Below are 16470 nucleotides of genomic sequence, written 5' to 3'. Positions count from 1 at the left end.
TATCTGTGTCTCAACGCACTCATTGCCTCTCCTGTTGCCCATGGTTCGCCCACACAGAGATGTTAGCATTTTCCAACTGCTTGGAATTCTTTCCTGCCGTCTTGGGAGCACACACTGCGTTTTAAAACTTGTTGGGCCCTTTCAAGTTTTATTTGAAAGTATGTAATTACATTCTTGGAGGAATAACGGGTTCCTGGAGTGATTTACATGCTGTATTAAATGTCATGGTTTTTAAAAGATGAGCTGTTGACACTCAGCCGTTTAAGAGCTTATTGATAGCCTGTAATGATAAGACAGCTTTGGGCAATAAATAGAGATGCAGTGATATAACATGGAGGTGGTGGTAGAAATGAGGGCATATGTTTTGACTGACTCCACCTCTGTAGAGTCGTGTTGATGTCTCACTATATGGTGGTTTGTTGGGTTGTCTTTGGCTGGTAACTGGGTCCTTCAAGGTGCCATTTGAGGTGCATCAATATTTATATTTTTCATTTAAATATATGAAAAATAAATTGGTACAAGGCTCGAAATTTGATTAGGGAACCATGGGTTCACCACACTGACTTTTATTAAATTATGTTCTATTCTGGTCAACTTCCATGCAATCAAGTTGAATCTATTTTTCTCTGAAGCACCACTACACCACACTTGTGAAGTTCGCTATCACAAAGCACCACCACCACCACCATCAGAGAATTTATTTAGCTGCCTATTAGCCGGGCCTCTTGGGGATTGTAGTGCGGACAAAGTCAACTCCCCTCTCAGATTAAAGGAGTGTCTTCAAGTACCAATCCAAACGGTGATAAAAAAAGCTTTTTAATCCATCGAGAAACCTTCCTGGTGTAACCTCTCCTGAGTCCCAGCATCAGGCGTTGCCTCACTCAGGCTGGGTCTGGACAGTGTTGAAGGCTGAGTGTGTCTCCCCAGCACCCTGACAGCGGGAGAGAGCAGCCTAAAAAAAGCCCCCCCCCCCCCCCCCCCCCCCCCCCCCCCCCCAACCCACCCTCCCCTTCCACCACTCACTTGGCTGGCGCTCTTTGATAACATCTGGCAGGGGCAGGTTTGCTGCAGCGACAGCAGGAGATGGAGAGGCTTTAAAGTCCTGTCACTCACATTGGGTTGACTGAACCTCAAATCGCTTACACCGGAGTGTCACTGATGCTCTTTCTCTCTCTCTAATGGGTCTGATGATATTCGCCTTGGCAGGGTCTCTTTTTATTTGGAACTCTTATTTATATTATCATTAAAAGAACAAAGACTCTTGATTCTCTTTTAGCTATTTAGGTGAAACATTTTCTACATTTTTTTTTTTACCTCAGAACAAGAGATAGACCTTACTATGATGTTGGAGGTAAACATTCTCATAGAAGGAAACTGTTTATCTTAACGGAGAAGTCGAAAGCGGGAGAAGGGCCGGAAAGGACTGGACCTATATTTGTTCCAGTGAAGGAGCTTACAAGAAGTTTACAGGGGGCCATATGTGAGTTTCAACACAGCTCCCCCGGAGAGGCTCAGACCTATTCAACATCCATCCTTCTCCATTTTCTCTCTGTTTACTTCTCCGTTCATGAGTTTACATGCCAATTCCATTACAGGGATTAAAATAGTTTGTCCAATCCATCCTCAAACTCTGCTTCCTTTGTCCTTCTCCCTCCTTAAACCCCTCACTCCACTTACTTTCAGGCTTTCAGGGTCCCAGAGCTGGGTGAGGGCGGGGGGGATTACAGGACAAGCACGCTGCACCCAGAGAAACACAAGGCGGCTGCGCTGAAGAATGTTCCAACGAAATGTCCGAGCATTAGCGAGAGCTGAGGCCGCGACGCGTGTCTGCACTAGTGAAACACTTCACGGAGTGTCTGGAAGAGAAGAAAGAGAAAATTAAGGTGTGTTTTGACATCAGGCTCAGGGTCACCTTTGAGCTGCTGCTGATTAGGGGCTGGTGTTCACAGGTGAACGGCTCCAAGCAGGATTTAGTGACACACAGGCACAGAGGTGAAATCACCCAATTCTCCCAGCCAACGTCAAAGCAGAAATATGCAGCTGACCTCTTCCCCCAAAATGGCCAAAGGCAAATGTCAGGAGATAAGTGAGCTCTGTGACCGTGCTTTGCTCGCTCAAAGAAAAGTGACGGCAGGTGAACTTTCAGGTTTTTAAAGTCACTTCTCTAACAAAACGTGTACACACACAAAGGCTAAAAAGATTTATTGAGGCATTAAATATTTGCAGATTTTAATCAAATATGTTTCCAAACTTTTTTCATTCACAGATTCAAAGGCTGTGAGATCAGAGGTTCGTATCATAAGCAGTCCGCCAGTGGCTGCCTGTGGCCTGTGGGTCTAAGCCACCCGCAGTTGGTAATCCCCTTCGGAACTGGAGGGGCTCAAAGGGGCTAAGCCTGGTCAGCACCTAGGAAAGGACATCCACAGAATATCTTCAAGTGCTCCCAGCAGCCAGGTTGGTAAAACCAAGCAGAGGATTTCTTGGTGGGTGGAAAACAGCCAGACTCTCGAGCCACTGAAAGTCTGCCATGTTGGATATAAGAAAGTATCCCTCCACATGTTTGATGTCAGCAGAACATATGACTGAGATTATTGCACGACAGAACATTTATGTGTGCAACTGAGCCCTCAAAAAATGAACAGTGAAAGATACGTTCTTAAAAAATAATAATTGTTTTGAAATTACATTTCAATTTATACATGAAACTAGATCGCTTTAATTAAGATTGGGAAGCATCCATACATTCGGGTAGAGTTTTTTGATCATTAAATGAGCCACAATGTACATTTTAGTAAACAATGTATTTTGTTGTCTTAAAAAAATGTCTGGTCCTGCATGACATCATCATTTTAAATCATTTACACAAACTACAGATCACCAAGTGAGTGGTTAATAAATGCAGAGGAGAGCATTGTGTCCATCAAAAACGTAAAGACAAAATCCTGCACACTGTCTGACTTGCAAACCAACATTGGCAACGTTTCAGCACTAGACTTTCATTAGAGAAAGAGTTAATCAAAATGGGAGTGACATCTTAAATAGGAAGTGCAACCAATCTTCATTACGATGTCAGCTCTGAATCATCAAGTTAATAAACAAATATTAGCGTCTCAGATGAGAGCACACATTGAAAAAAACTGCCGAAAGCCGAAAAGGGCAATTCTTAATATTTTCCCTGTGCATCGTTTTTAGATTAGGTGAAAATAAAGATCCCAAAAGGCAAACCGAAAAATCAGAAACACTGCTGCGGATCAAACGTTCAAAAAAGGACCAGTATTATATTTCATACTTAGCCACATAGACACAGATCCCTCCTAAACCTTTGTGCATGTATCTGAATGGTATATGTGACAAAAGATGTAGTTCTATAATATATTGTAATCAATAATATCATCATCCATCTAGCCTGACAGGTGAGGTACGAGCTGCTGTTTCTAACTGGTACACACACTGTACAGGTCTTTATCGGATCCGTGCAAAACAAAAAAGTCCATAACTCTGCTGTTTTGTGTGTTGTTGTTTTTTTTTCAATGTGATTTATCTGTAGTTTGCATCTTGTGGTTTAAGGTAATGCTGGTGTGGGCATGTGTGGTTGTCTTTTATGTCCACATGCTGACGTAATATAGCAATATCTGCTGCATCTCAAAACATCCTGTAGTCAGATATGTAACAATTTAGTTTTTGTTAGTTTACCCAATACAGATGTGATAAGGAGCAGCGTCTCTGCAGCATTGTCCTGTCACATATTTGTACTCAGTATTTGGTTTCTGCAACAAGCAAAACTAAGATTAAGGGAAGTGAATAGAAATCACGTGACACTGCACTTTTGATAATTTGAAAAACAACAACATAAATAATTTGAGATGATTATTGATTGTAAGAAGAAATGTCAAAATTGTAGTATTGTGAATAACACTGCATAAACATCAAGCTTCTGGTATCAAGTGAATGTGAGTTGGGTCACTTGTTTTTAAACTTTGTAAGCCTACATCTGTATTCAATCAAAGATAATTCCAACAATCTTATGACATTAATCAAGTCAATAGGCTCTAACAACGGGATCCATATTGACACATTGGTCCAATATCAGGTCATTGGCAGTCGTAGTCTTTGAACTTGAAAGTGAAAAACATGGAACACGAATCCCACAAGAAAGTCTGTAACCTTGAGAATTAACTGCATGACAAGGTCGCCAACAATGAGACAAGACACAAATGGTTTTTAGAAATAGTGTTAAGATGAGACAACCGCAGCTTGACATCCGCCGGTGGGAGTCATGCAGAAGGTATGCAGCAGAAGGTGAGTAACATCAAGTGGCCTCAGTCACAGAAAACATCTCAAATGCCACACGCAGATGAGCACACACGAATGCACAGTTGCATGCACATATGTTAATTATTTGTAGCTTGTTCAATTATTTGTATTGAGATCAAAAAAGGGCAAGCACCACAACCAATGGCTTTCAGGGTTAAATAAAGTCAATGTCAATGCCTAAAATAAATTTACTGATTAATTCAAAAAGTTCAGAAAAATAACAGAAAAATAATTTCTCAAGTATATATGTCAAACAATTCCTCCCTGTAAGCTCTATTTTAACTGAAGATGAAAACATCTGTACCATGTCCTTACTAAGAAGGTCATCGTTGATTGTCCCTTTTCAGCAGTACTGCTCAGTGCAAGGACAGAAATACCAACGAGCTTGAAGCTACACAAAATTTGCATTTCTCCTGTTAAGAAAGACAATAAAAAGCTGCCTCAAGGTAATCCACTTTCAAGTGAACAAACATTTATGAAATAAGACCAACAATTTTTAGGGAACAATTAAAGTCCTTGAAAATAATATTGGACCTATCAAATATCTTGAATAAGTCTTGTACATCCTCCATCATAATACAATGGTGTACCACAGGGAATCGTTCTGGGTCTCATACATTTTTTAAAGATTAACTGAAGAAGTAAACCCTTCTTTAGTACATTTTAGAACATAACTAAACTGTCTAAACAGTAAAATGCTGTAATATGACTGACTATTGTATCACGCTGACACAAATAATAAGTTAAGTAATATTTTTTACAGTATAACATTTTTTACATAAAACAAATGTAATTCTTTAAAAGCACCGTCTAAAGAGTACCTTCATAATTTTCCATAAACATTGTCCTCATTGCTCGAGGTCAACAAAGGCAATGAAAAGTTTTACCTTGTGTGTGTGTAAAGAATCAAAACCTTGATTCTATTTATTTATGGCAAAAGCACAAACCTTTTATATCTAGATTTTTGAAGTAATATTGATGTGTCATCATTTTTTCAATTTGTGAATATTTAGTCAGTCTAATTTCTATTAAACGTTTCATGTAAATGACTCAGGTTCTCTTCAGACAGCTGTCTGCATCTGCAGGTATGTGGGTCTTTTTATTTAGAGTACTACCATGACGTTGTCCTTCCAACAAGTAGGCTAATTTACTGTCTGGAGCCCTTGCATTTAAATGCAGATTGTCACCATTTAGCCACTGGGCCCCGCCGGCTGTTATTCAAAGTCAAATTACAAAGTTTCACATCATGAGAAAGAAAATAATGCGCGCAGTGAGCCCTCTTTATTTAAAGTGGAGGAGGAGGGAAGGGGGGTTATCCAAGGTGTTTGAGACAGATGAGGGAGGTGGGGGTAGAAGAGGAGGGAGGGAAGGAAGGAGTAGGAGGAGGCAGGGAGGGTAAATTGGGCGGACACATAAAAACTGCAAGGGGCCATAGATGCTGGATCATTTTGGAAAGTCTGTTCGTCCTGCTCACCAGTCGCCCTAACAAGCTGAACTCGAGACGGATAGGAACCCCGCTGTAGAGCCGGAGCGCCGGTCTTCACTCCGACCTCGTCTCCTCTGGTCCGATCAGATCAGAAGTGTCGCTAAAGGATTAATGAGGCAGATGGGCACCCAGCTTCTCCTTTAAGGTTCATTTCGGCGTTTTTCGGCTTTACGCCCGGACTGCCTTACATCGTCCCTTGTCTTATTCACTTCATTTGAGGATACCTGTACCTCTACTGATGGTAAGCACTTATCTGCTCACACATTGACACACAATAGAGACCCAGCAGCGCAGCTTTAACAAACCGAACCTGTTGAATATCACACGAGGAACCACGGTGACAGTTGTTGACTTCAAAGTTTTGTTCTGTGGCGTTTTTGCGCCTTCAGAACTTAAAGGAGTGTTTGACAGCATGAAAGCATTTCTTTTAAAATCAAACAGCCTAAAAAGATTGATACAGAAAACGAAATCAAGCGTATAAAGAGCATGTGGGATGAATAAAAGCGAAGTGATCGTGTTGGAGCTCGTAACAGCCTTTTGTGCCGGAGATATGAGCACTGACAAACCTGCAATGTGAGGTCATTTCCAAACACAGTTTCCGATTTATAAACGACTCTCTTTCTTCAGAAAAATAAACATTTATTCATGTCGATCTGTAACTTTCTGCTGAAGTTTGCCACGGCTTTTCACGCTATTTAACACCTGTGTCACCTCAGCGTGCGCAATGTTGAAAGATGGAGATAACAGTGCTCAGAATTTATGCCAGACTGAGAAAATGGTTCAATTATTTTTTCTAAAACTGAGTTCTAATCAAATTTCAGCTTCTAATTTACGTTTTTAAATGACACGTTTGCGCATTATTTGTGAAGTTTTAAAATTTCTGACCACTTGTGACACGATGTGTTAAAGTATTTGGTGCAAGCGAATTACAGATGGGATGCCAGTTAGTATTGCATTTGGGAAGTATAGTACTTATGTGTTTTTCACTGATTGTTCACATACATGTAACTTATTTAGTAACGAATAGTTTTGCTGGAGTGTCGCTGTGTCAGGTTAAAGAAACGCTGCAGCAGAGACACATTCTGCGGCCTCCAGGCGCATGGCGTCTTTGGCACACTCCTTTACTGTTCAACTAAAGTTTCGCTGCAAACATGAGGATGACATATTTGCCAAACTTTTGGCGCAGAAGCAAGAAACATTAAATTATACTTTGTTTCTTCAAATGGTTATTGTTTGAATTTCGTGCGTCTGGCAAACATAGTTTTATATTTTGCGATTTTCTTTTTGGGAAATAATGGAGGTGTCACATTTTCTTAACGTTACCGAATGGTTCTTCCTTTATATTTTAAGTTTTGTAATGGGCCATATTACACTGTTGAACTTGTTTAGCAAACCAGCTCAGAGCATTACACGTTGTCAAGTGTAAAATTCCTTCTGGAAGAGGATACAACGTTTTTTTTAAAAAAAAGTTTGAATTATATTAATAATTAACAACTCTTCTCAACTTTTTATTGTCTCTCTATAAAAGACAACAGACAAGAAAAAGCATAAACCTGGTTACAGTGATCTCACTGACTGTGAATGTTCTCACTGTTTAGCTGCTCACTGGGAGCAAATCAAACCTCAAACCTTCACTGCTCAACAACAACAACACAACAACCAGTCTTTACTTTGTTTTTGTCAATACAAATGAGGATATTGAGATTTGCTGGGCACATTATTTAAAATCCACTAAGCTTCTTTAAAAACTAATTTGTTATAAAGGAGTAATCAAATTTGAATAAATATCTTTAATCCATCCTTTTCTGCTTTTTTATTGTAGTAGCCATTAGAGTCATAAATACAAACTGAAAATTATAAAGCTTCTATCAGCTGACCAAAGGAGGACATAGCCTTCAGCACTTCAATTCTCATGAGTATTAAAGGCTTGTTTAACTGAGAACTTGTCTCTATGAGATGATAAAATCAGGCCAGAGATTTGGCTGTTCCTGTGGTAATCTGTTGCCCTCCTCCCACCCACCGTCCCTCCCTCTCTCCTTTCAGTTTTTCCTCCCACCATCACTGTCAAATTCCTCAGGAAACACATCTGAAGAGCCATGTGCATAGTCTGATCACATTATCTCTGGTCAGAGAGAGAGAGGCCAAGGGGGATCCAGCAAAGCCAAGGGCTTCGGCCTAATTGCAGCCTGGTCTGCATTTGTTGTTGCAGAAGCCTGTTGGTCAGTTTAAATGCAATCCATAATTTGACATACGAGTAGTTAAAAATGAGTACAATGTGCAGGTAAATGTGAAGAAAATCATTTTGAAAATAAGTGGACTTTGGTCTAGCTCAAAATATTTTCCTTTTTTTTTTTATTAACACTGGCCAGAAAAATGAACGCAGTGACTTTTCCCAGAGTTGAAAGTTCCTCCCCGTCTGCCTTACATCTTCTTTCATCATCATCGCACCACTCTGAGTGTCTGAATGTCTTAGCCTGCAGCTTTGTCAGTGGCTGGTTACAGTTACAAGATGTTCTGTATGGTCAGTGTTTTTGAGTGCTATGAATCCCTGTAATCATGGGAGAGGCCCTCACTGTACAATGAACGTTTGTTGTAAGAGATGTGCACTCACACACACACACACACACACACACACACACACACACACACACACAGACACACATACACACACGTCCCCCCACCCCATGGGTAATAGAGCTGATCATGTTCTGAACCCTCCTCTCCTCTCACTGTGCCACAGTTCTCACGAACATGCGAGTGGTGGCACACACTTATGCACACGTACATGCTCACAATTTATCTCATGCACATCACCCTCTGTTCAAATACACACATTGGATCCAGTGTCGTGGCCGAGAAAGAAGGGTCAGTCATAGGTCAAAGTCTAATGCTGTTAGCAAAAAGATCCTTGATTGCATGTACGGTGAGTCAAGCAGGGGCCGAGATAATAACACAGATACTATCCCAGGCATGCTTGAACACACATAAAGCGCGCACACATAGAAAATGTTCCTACTAATGTGCATCGTCACTGTGTAGTAATGCTTGGGTGTTCTCCAGTGGAACAGGCTCCAATCCAAATGATGACCGAAGACCTATTTGGTGCCATTGTTGTGGTAAAAAAAAAAAGAAATAATAAAAAATCAGTAACTTTATTAGTGTGATTCAACAACATTTAGCACTTTTAAATGACGTGTTACAGAGGTGAATCATTAGAGCTTCATTACTGTGCTTGTTAAAACGACCCGAGGACTAAGAACGTCTGTTACAGCAAAGACAGAATTTTAAATAAAATCAGTGAGAAGATGCTCCAAAAACTTTCAGGTTTTAATCAAATTATTCTTCTGCAACATAATCCATGAACAGATTTCTTCCAAGCTCTGATTAAAACAAGAGTAATGGCCAAAGATTCTCTCTCGCGAACACGAGTGCTGAGCGTATGCCTCTCCAACTGATGACAGTGATGTCAAAGAGCAGAAGGCCTGTCATCAGCGTCACTACAACCTGTGTGATCCCTCAAGTGGGGGAGTGTTACCAAGAGATGAGGCCCTTTTCAGATGGATGTGTTTAGTTCCTTGTGTAAGGAGGGATCAGGGTGGACGAGTTCACTTTGGAGACGGGTTCTGTAAGCAAGCAGCCCTCTTGTTTTGGATATGGATTTTACCAGACCCGATCAAAGCGGTGTTATCAGCCCTTTGGTCTTGACATGAGAGGGAACTTTCTGGCGTGGCAATGAGTTTTTTTTCTCTCTTGGAAAGATCGTATGCGTTGAAAAGAAGCTGCTTTTTAAATCATGTACTTGGAGTAGATGTAGGTGCAATAAATGAGCTGGTGCAAGGCATCCTAGTTCTGCTGTCCATGTTGTGGCACATACCTCCTTACATTCCAGTTACACGTAAATAGCTAGCTTAGCCTAAGAGCCAAAATGATAAGCCTTAAAGAGAGACTCCTTCTCTCTTTAACCAGCACACGCACTTACACAGACACACAACATTACCACTCTTAAGGTAACATGGAACAGTCTCAGTCTATAATCCCCCTGTTTTTTCTGTCTCTTTCAGGAACAGGGGCACTCCAACGTTCTCCTGCAGCCGCCCAACACCACCTAACATTTTCTGGAAGAACGTGTCCATAGCTCGCTCCCCACAAACATGGACTGTTTTCCCATGCTTTATTTTCTGTCGGTAAGTTAGTGGACCATGCCATTTCAATTTGTGGCATGTGATGTATTGCAGCATCTCCTCACTTTTTTTCCCTTATTCCCATTGAGTCACTGATTTATGTGGCAGCCGACAGACTTGAACTGAAAGTCACAAGTGGGTGTTGGGTAAGGCACTGGTACGAGGAAGAGATTCTCAGTTAAATATTTGGTTGATAGTCTTTGGTTAGAGGAGACTGTGGCTCCTTATCAAGTTAAGAATTTGCTCTGACCCCGGGGCTGCCTCTTTCATTTGTCTAATCATAGCGGAGGAGGGAGGAGATGAATAGGGAGGGGGATAGCGAGGAGAAATGGCCCACGAATTCCATTCAAGAAAGTTTGGTTCTTGAAGCAGCTGTTTACTCTTGGAGAATGTCCCCAAAGATAAACTGCAAGTGGTCTATCTGATGAAGGACTGTTTCAATGTAAACAAGGCATTCTGGAGTACTCAAACCAAGACTTACTTCAGTAAGGAAGATGTATGAGAAGATTAAGTATTAGCTGTATCGCTTTTGGGAATCCATAGACACATCTTCTATGTCAGTTAAAAAAGAAGTGTTTCTGTACCCTTCTTCTTTTAGTAAATGCTCCTCTTTACCCTTTTTAATCTTTTATCTCCTTGCCATCTGCTGCTCCCCTCAGAGACATCATGATTCCTGGTAATCGAATGCTGATGGTCATTTTAATATGCCAAGTCCTGCTGGGAGAGAGCAACCATGCTAGTCTGATACCTGAAGAAGGAAAAAAGAAAGTACCAGGCCTGCAGGGTCGTTCGGCCGCTCAGAGCCATGAACTACTGCGGGACTTCGAGGCCACGCTGCTGCACATGTTCGGCCTCAAGAGGCGGCCGCGGCCCAGCCGCTCGGCCACTGTGCCGCGCTACCTGCTGGACCTCTACCGACTACAGTCGGGGGAGGCTGAAGATGTTGGAGCGCATGACATCGCTTTTGAGTACCCGGAGAGGTCAGCCAGCAGGGCGAACACTGTGAGGGGCTTCCATCATGAAGGTAAGAGAACAATGGAGGACAGATCTAAAAAAAACAAAAAACTAAACGCAAGAAAAGTCGAGGTATCAGCAGGAGCAGGATACCCGAATGTTACACTACACACTTCTGCACCCATTATTCATAGCAGCAATGCGTGCCAATATTATTGGTAGTAATATATGGCATTAGTATGGGCGAGGACTGCTAAGCATTCAGGGTGTTAAACAACATTTCCTACAACCCTTGAAACATGATTGTAAGGCAGCTCCACCCATCTCACCATAACCAAGGAATCTAAGGATGTGGTCACCAAACACAGTCTGCAGAGGGGCTTTAAAAATTCTGCTAGACAAGCTCTCCAGAGCCTCATTTGACAGAACTCTGCATGTTTGGTTAGCAGCTGAAGGAAAAGCAAACCTCCTTCTCACCCCACCCAGCAGAGAATGGCTCAAAAAAGCCCGGTGTTGGCCTGGAATCCTAGTGTGCTCCTCTGTCTCATGTCTTCGGTTTATATGGAGGGCTCTTTTAGATGGACCTTCCTCAGTGTGCAATTATCTTTAATGCTACTCTGCAGGCTTCTAAATAAAGCCCCTGCTGCCAACTATATGGGTGCTGAGAGCAGATACTGCAGCTCTCTAAAGAGATTGGGGGGGGGGGGGTCTCAGGAGCTAGTGCGATAGAAGGACTGAAATGCCAGAGGTCTTTTTTTTCTGTTCAGTGCGCAATAAGTCTGCTCAGTTTAAGCTGCAAAATCAGTTTAACCAAGTCAGAGAGAATTTCTAGGTGGTCGGGTGGGTTGCATGTGGGGTAAAAATGGACAGCTTGACCGAAACCTGTCCGATAAGAGCATGAAAACAATATTTGGCAGGAAAGGTATAGCCGATGAACCATATTTAGCGAAAGGTAGAAACAATCTTGCCAGAGAACATGGGAACTGGGGAGCTGTGGGGCTAAAGAACATGTCCGCCCTTAAGGGGAGGAGTGAGGAAGGAGGGATGAGTCAGCCTTAAGGGGGGATTGTCAAACACACTGCTAACAGTAGCACACAGAAACATGCATTTAAATAGCAAAGTATTGAGGCGAGTTCGCAAGGCGTAGCAGAAGCACTGCATGGGATGAAATGTGTGCACAAATGTGTGTTTGAGTGTAGATTTCTGGTGCTCTCTACAGGCGTTTACCCTCCGTCTCCTTTGCTAAACTATGTTAATAATACGTTCTGAGGCCTTTTGAGTGGGAGTTCTTTGCTTTCATGGAAGCACTATTGTGCAATACTGTGATTCGGCTGTCTGATCTGGCCAAAACAAAGAGAGGTTTTTCACTCTGTAGCAGACGGACACATAAGTGAAGAGAGATGTTAACTATGCAGCCATTCATATTTAATTCAATAAGAAATATGGCTTTTTTTAAGGCTCCTTATGATTGGGGACATCTTCGAATTTTCGTTGATTGTGAATTTATTTGTTAATTAAACTGCAAAGCTGGTATCATGCATGCTTGCACTTTTTTTATTTTGTACTGTACAAGCCTTGTTAAAGGATTGAACTCATTTTATCCCCCTCCTTTCCCATGGGCTTCAGAAGAATAAGATTCTTCTGTATCGTCTGACTCCTTAATGATTATTCATGATGAAAATGATAAACTTCTTAAGTGAACAAACTGCGGAGCCAATCAAAAACACAGCAGGTTTTGATAATGAGAACCACCTGGGCCAGATTAGGGCCTGGGTGTGAAATAACAGGGGTGGATTGAGCAGGAAAATAGTAGACACAACATTCCTTTCCCCAACAATGGTGATCTTGCCAGAAAATCTGCAGACTGAACAGGGAGCCTCCACTGTGTTTATACTGTAGCTGTGGTACGATAATCACCACCCTCCTTGTAATGCGTGTTTCAGCAAAGTGCTCAGGGAAAGGCATTGAGAGAAGAGCTGGGTAATCCTTAAAAAGAGATAAGGAAGCATGGACGATATATATTTACCTTCACTTAATACCAAAGAAGCCTTAAAAGTGTGCATCGACTTAATTTGGTTTCAGTTAGGTCGTGTGAGATTTGTACTGCGCTGCTGCTGTGAACATCTTTGGGGGTAAAGAACACATTCAGATGGATGGACAAGAGATTAGAATAAATAACTGAATATTTTTTTAACTAAATCTAATGCAGAAAGTATTGTTCTACTTTCTAGACATTGCACTGGCTGACATCACAAGGTTTGATGTGATGGGATTTAGCAGCTAATTAAGCATCCCCTTTTTTCTTCCCATTTTCAGAGCACATGGAGCGGGTGCACGAGCTGGACGACAGAGAAGCCACGCCCTTCCGCTTCCTGTTCAACCTCACCAGCATTCCAGAGGACGAGCTGCTATCTTCGGCTGAGCTGAGACTCTACCGCCATCAGATCGATGAGGCCATCGGCGACAGCCTGACAGATGCCCAGGGGCTTCACCGGATAAATGTGTACGAGGTGCTGAAGCCCCCTCGGCCCGGGCAGCTCATCACGCAGCTCTTGGATACGCGGCTCGTGCGTCACAACGCATCGCGCTGGGAGAGTTTTGACGTAAGCCCTGCCGTGCTCCGCTGGACTCGTGAAGGCCACCCGAACTACGGGCTGGCAGTGGAGGTTCTGCACCTCAACAAGACTCTGCAGCACCAAGGCCAACATGTCCGCATCAGCCGCTCGCTCCACCAGGAGCCTGGTGAGGACTGGGAGCAGCTACGCCCCCTGCTGGTTACCTTTGGCCACGACGGGAAGGGTCATCCGCTGACACGCAGGACCAAGCGCAGCCCAAAGCAGCGGGGTCGCAAACGCAACCGCAGCTGCCGGCGCCACGCACTGTATGTGGACTTCAGCGATGTAGGCTGGAATGACTGGATAGTGGCGCCCCCTGGCTACCAGGCCTATTACTGTCATGGGGAATGCCCCTTTCCCCTGGCAGATCATCTGAACTCAACAAACCACGCCATTGTTCAGACATTGGTGAACTCTGTGAACAACAACATTCCCAAGGCGTGCTGTGTGCCCACAGAGCTCAGCGCCATCTCCATGCTCTACCTGGACGAACATGACAAGGTGGTCCTAAAAAACTACCAGGAAATGGTGGTGGAGGGCTGCGGCTGCCGCTAACACAGACTAGCGAGAACTTGGACTTGGACTAGTGACCTGAAAAAAAAAAAAAAGAAAAAGCAAAATGGACGCTAAACAAACGTCAAAGGTCTTTACTCCCAAAATGTTCACTTGGACCCTTATTTATAACTTTTAATTTGAGGTGTATGTTTGTCTCACTATTTTTGTTTCTTTGACAATATGATCATATATTTTGACAAAATATATATATTTATATCTACATATAAAAAAATAAATTGAGTCCTTATTTTAAACATAAAAAAGCTGTACAACTTTTCATAATGTACTTTAGATTGTAAAAGGTTTTTTATTGAGAAAATAGTAAAAACAATCTAAAAAGTAAAGTTTATTTACTGGTAATATTTATTGCTTTCATTTTTTTTATTGGCATCTTTTGAAAAAATAAAACCATGATTTTTTTTACCACAATCACATTCACGCAAGAGAAAATGAGAGAGCTGTGTGTATCACTCACAATATTATTTCTTATGGGATCGGTGAAATCATCACAAGTATAAATCATGTAAATCAACTTTTTTGTCCTATAATAGATGGCTTGTCATTTTAAGAAGCCCCTTTAACCATCCAGTTAAATATATGTAATTACATTTTCCACCAGGAAGTTGAAAGAAAATTGGCAGTCACCATTCACCGCTTTTAAACATGAATTTAAATTTAAATTCCAAGCTGGCCTCTTTAATGGGTTTTTTTTTTTTTTTAAAGGAACGAAATCTCTCTGAACCCTGTCTTCAACACGACAAGGCATCTCACCGACTTTGATGATTAACATCAAAGAAAACTGATTCTGAAAATGATCACCCACCAACTGATCTGTGCTTTTTCAATCTTCTTTCCATTTTCAAAGACAGAAGCTGTTGCAGAAATGTAATGCCTTTGAAAGCTAGCAGGCCTTTAGGTTAGGGCCTTATTGTTCTCGAATTTCACTTTTATGTCAATTAGGCTAACATGTGGTGGTTGGACACTCACTAATCCAATTGCAGCCGGGGCGGCTTGTTGAGCCTGACTGTGGGAGAGTGATTCTATTGTTCCTGACGTCCCCACACTGGGGGAATGATTGTGGCCGATGCGTCCTGCCCGGCTACGAGGCGGCTGAGTCCTCAGAAGAATCAAAGGTTAGACGCTCTGTCTCTGCCTTTGTCTTCAGCGGCTCATGCCGGCAGAGCAAAGACGCCTGTCTCCAACCTGTGCCCCATCACACAATAGGCTTCTACATCACTTATTTACAAGCCGACGGCTGTCCCAAATTATATGATAATGTTTGGAGAGAGGGATTCCTTTGAACTGCTGGGGGGGATGGTGCCTGTGCATTGTTTCACAGAGTGCCCTGTACATCAACATGTCTCGTGTACTTACGAATATATCACATTTGAAAACATATAAGTAACATAAAGCTGAGGGTATAATCAGCATTTGAAAGATTTTTTTACACTTTAATGTGATTATTTAGAGCCTAAAAACTTCATTCAATTTCATGTAATTGGCGTAACTCCCAAAACAACTTAGTATATTTCATGTGGTGTGCCTTGTAAAATAGTAATATATTTATGTAGTATCTTTAACCGATCATTATTTGAAAATTGCCAATTCATTACAAATGTTCTCTCAAGACACTTTACAAAAAGGGCAGCTGTAGACCTGCGAGAGTACTCTTTGTCTTGTAGTGACACATCAGGTTCTCTACACAGGAGCATGTGCAGGCCCCGAGGCCCTCCAGAGGCCGCCGGGCTTCTCTTTGATGCCTGCATATCAGCGTCAAAAACAAGGGAGAAGATGGAGAAGAATTTCATTTTGAAGTGGCTGAGGGCAGGGAAGAAGGAGCTGAGGGTGGGAGGGGCTGTACGTGTGTGTGTGTGTGTGTGTGTTTGAGAGAAGGGGGGGGGGATGTTTCTCAGGAGCTTGACAGCGCAATTACAACATTTCAACTGATCTCCCCCCTGAAGTTGAGATAACATCAGCCAGTTGTGGTAAATGTTGTCCCTGTTCATTACCCCACTGACCTACATGAAGAGAAGATGTATGTTTGTTAAAAAGGATAAAAAGGTCAGGACACAAAGAGAGATGGGCCTTTTATTTAAACATCTGGCAAACCTCAAGTCAAAACTAAAACCTGGTGCACACTTCTACGGCATATCTACGCTATAGCTGGGTCGGCTGCTAGCCTAGCGGCTGGTGCTCACACACCATGTGCGGACGTTGTAATGCATTGTAGACCTATGGGCTGGCGGTCCAGCTTCAGGCTCCTTTCCCGCACGTTATTCCCTGAATTCCCGCTCTGTCCACTGTCCTATTTCTATAAAAAGGAAATAAAAGCCCAAAAATAAATGTATTTGAAAATGGCGGCAAT

At 42.3% G+C, this 16470-nt stretch overlaps 2 protein-coding genes and 1 long non-coding RNA gene across 4 annotated transcripts in view; 2 read left to right on the top strand and 1 right to left on the bottom strand.

Annotated features, from left to right (window-relative positions):
- lclat1 (lysocardiolipin acyltransferase 1) overlaps window positions 1–16470 on the top strand; it is a 290110-nt gene that overhangs the window by 196434 nt on the left and 77206 nt on the right. The window lies entirely within an intron of this gene.
- Window positions 1–16470, bottom strand: part of LOC306840121 — a 61394-nt gene that overhangs the window by 4650 nt on the left and 40274 nt on the right. For both annotated transcript variants that reach the window (XR_013781292.1, XR_013781293.1), the window contains exon 4: window positions 1678–1856. This is a non-coding gene — a long non-coding RNA (uncharacterized lncRNA). The remainder of the gene's footprint in view (window positions 1–1677; window positions 1857–16470) is intronic.
- On the top strand, window positions 5758–14449 carry bmp4 (bone morphogenetic protein 4). Its single transcript, XM_079370399.1, has 4 exons — window positions 5758–6041; window positions 9862–9984; window positions 10641–11005; window positions 13252–14449. The coding sequence occupies exons 3-4, from the start codon at window positions 10648–10650 to the stop codon at window positions 14103–14105; spliced, it is 1212 nt and encodes a 403-aa protein (XP_079226525.1). The 5' UTR covers window positions 5758–6041; window positions 9862–9984; window positions 10641–10647; the 3' UTR covers window positions 14106–14449.

This window comes from Symphodus melops, assembly GCF_947650265.1.
Source record: "Symphodus melops genome assembly, chromosome: 19".
Taxonomy (NCBI): domain Eukaryota; kingdom Metazoa; phylum Chordata; class Actinopteri; order Labriformes; family Labridae; genus Symphodus; species Symphodus melops.
This window is presented reverse-complemented; position numbering and strand designations above follow the sequence as displayed.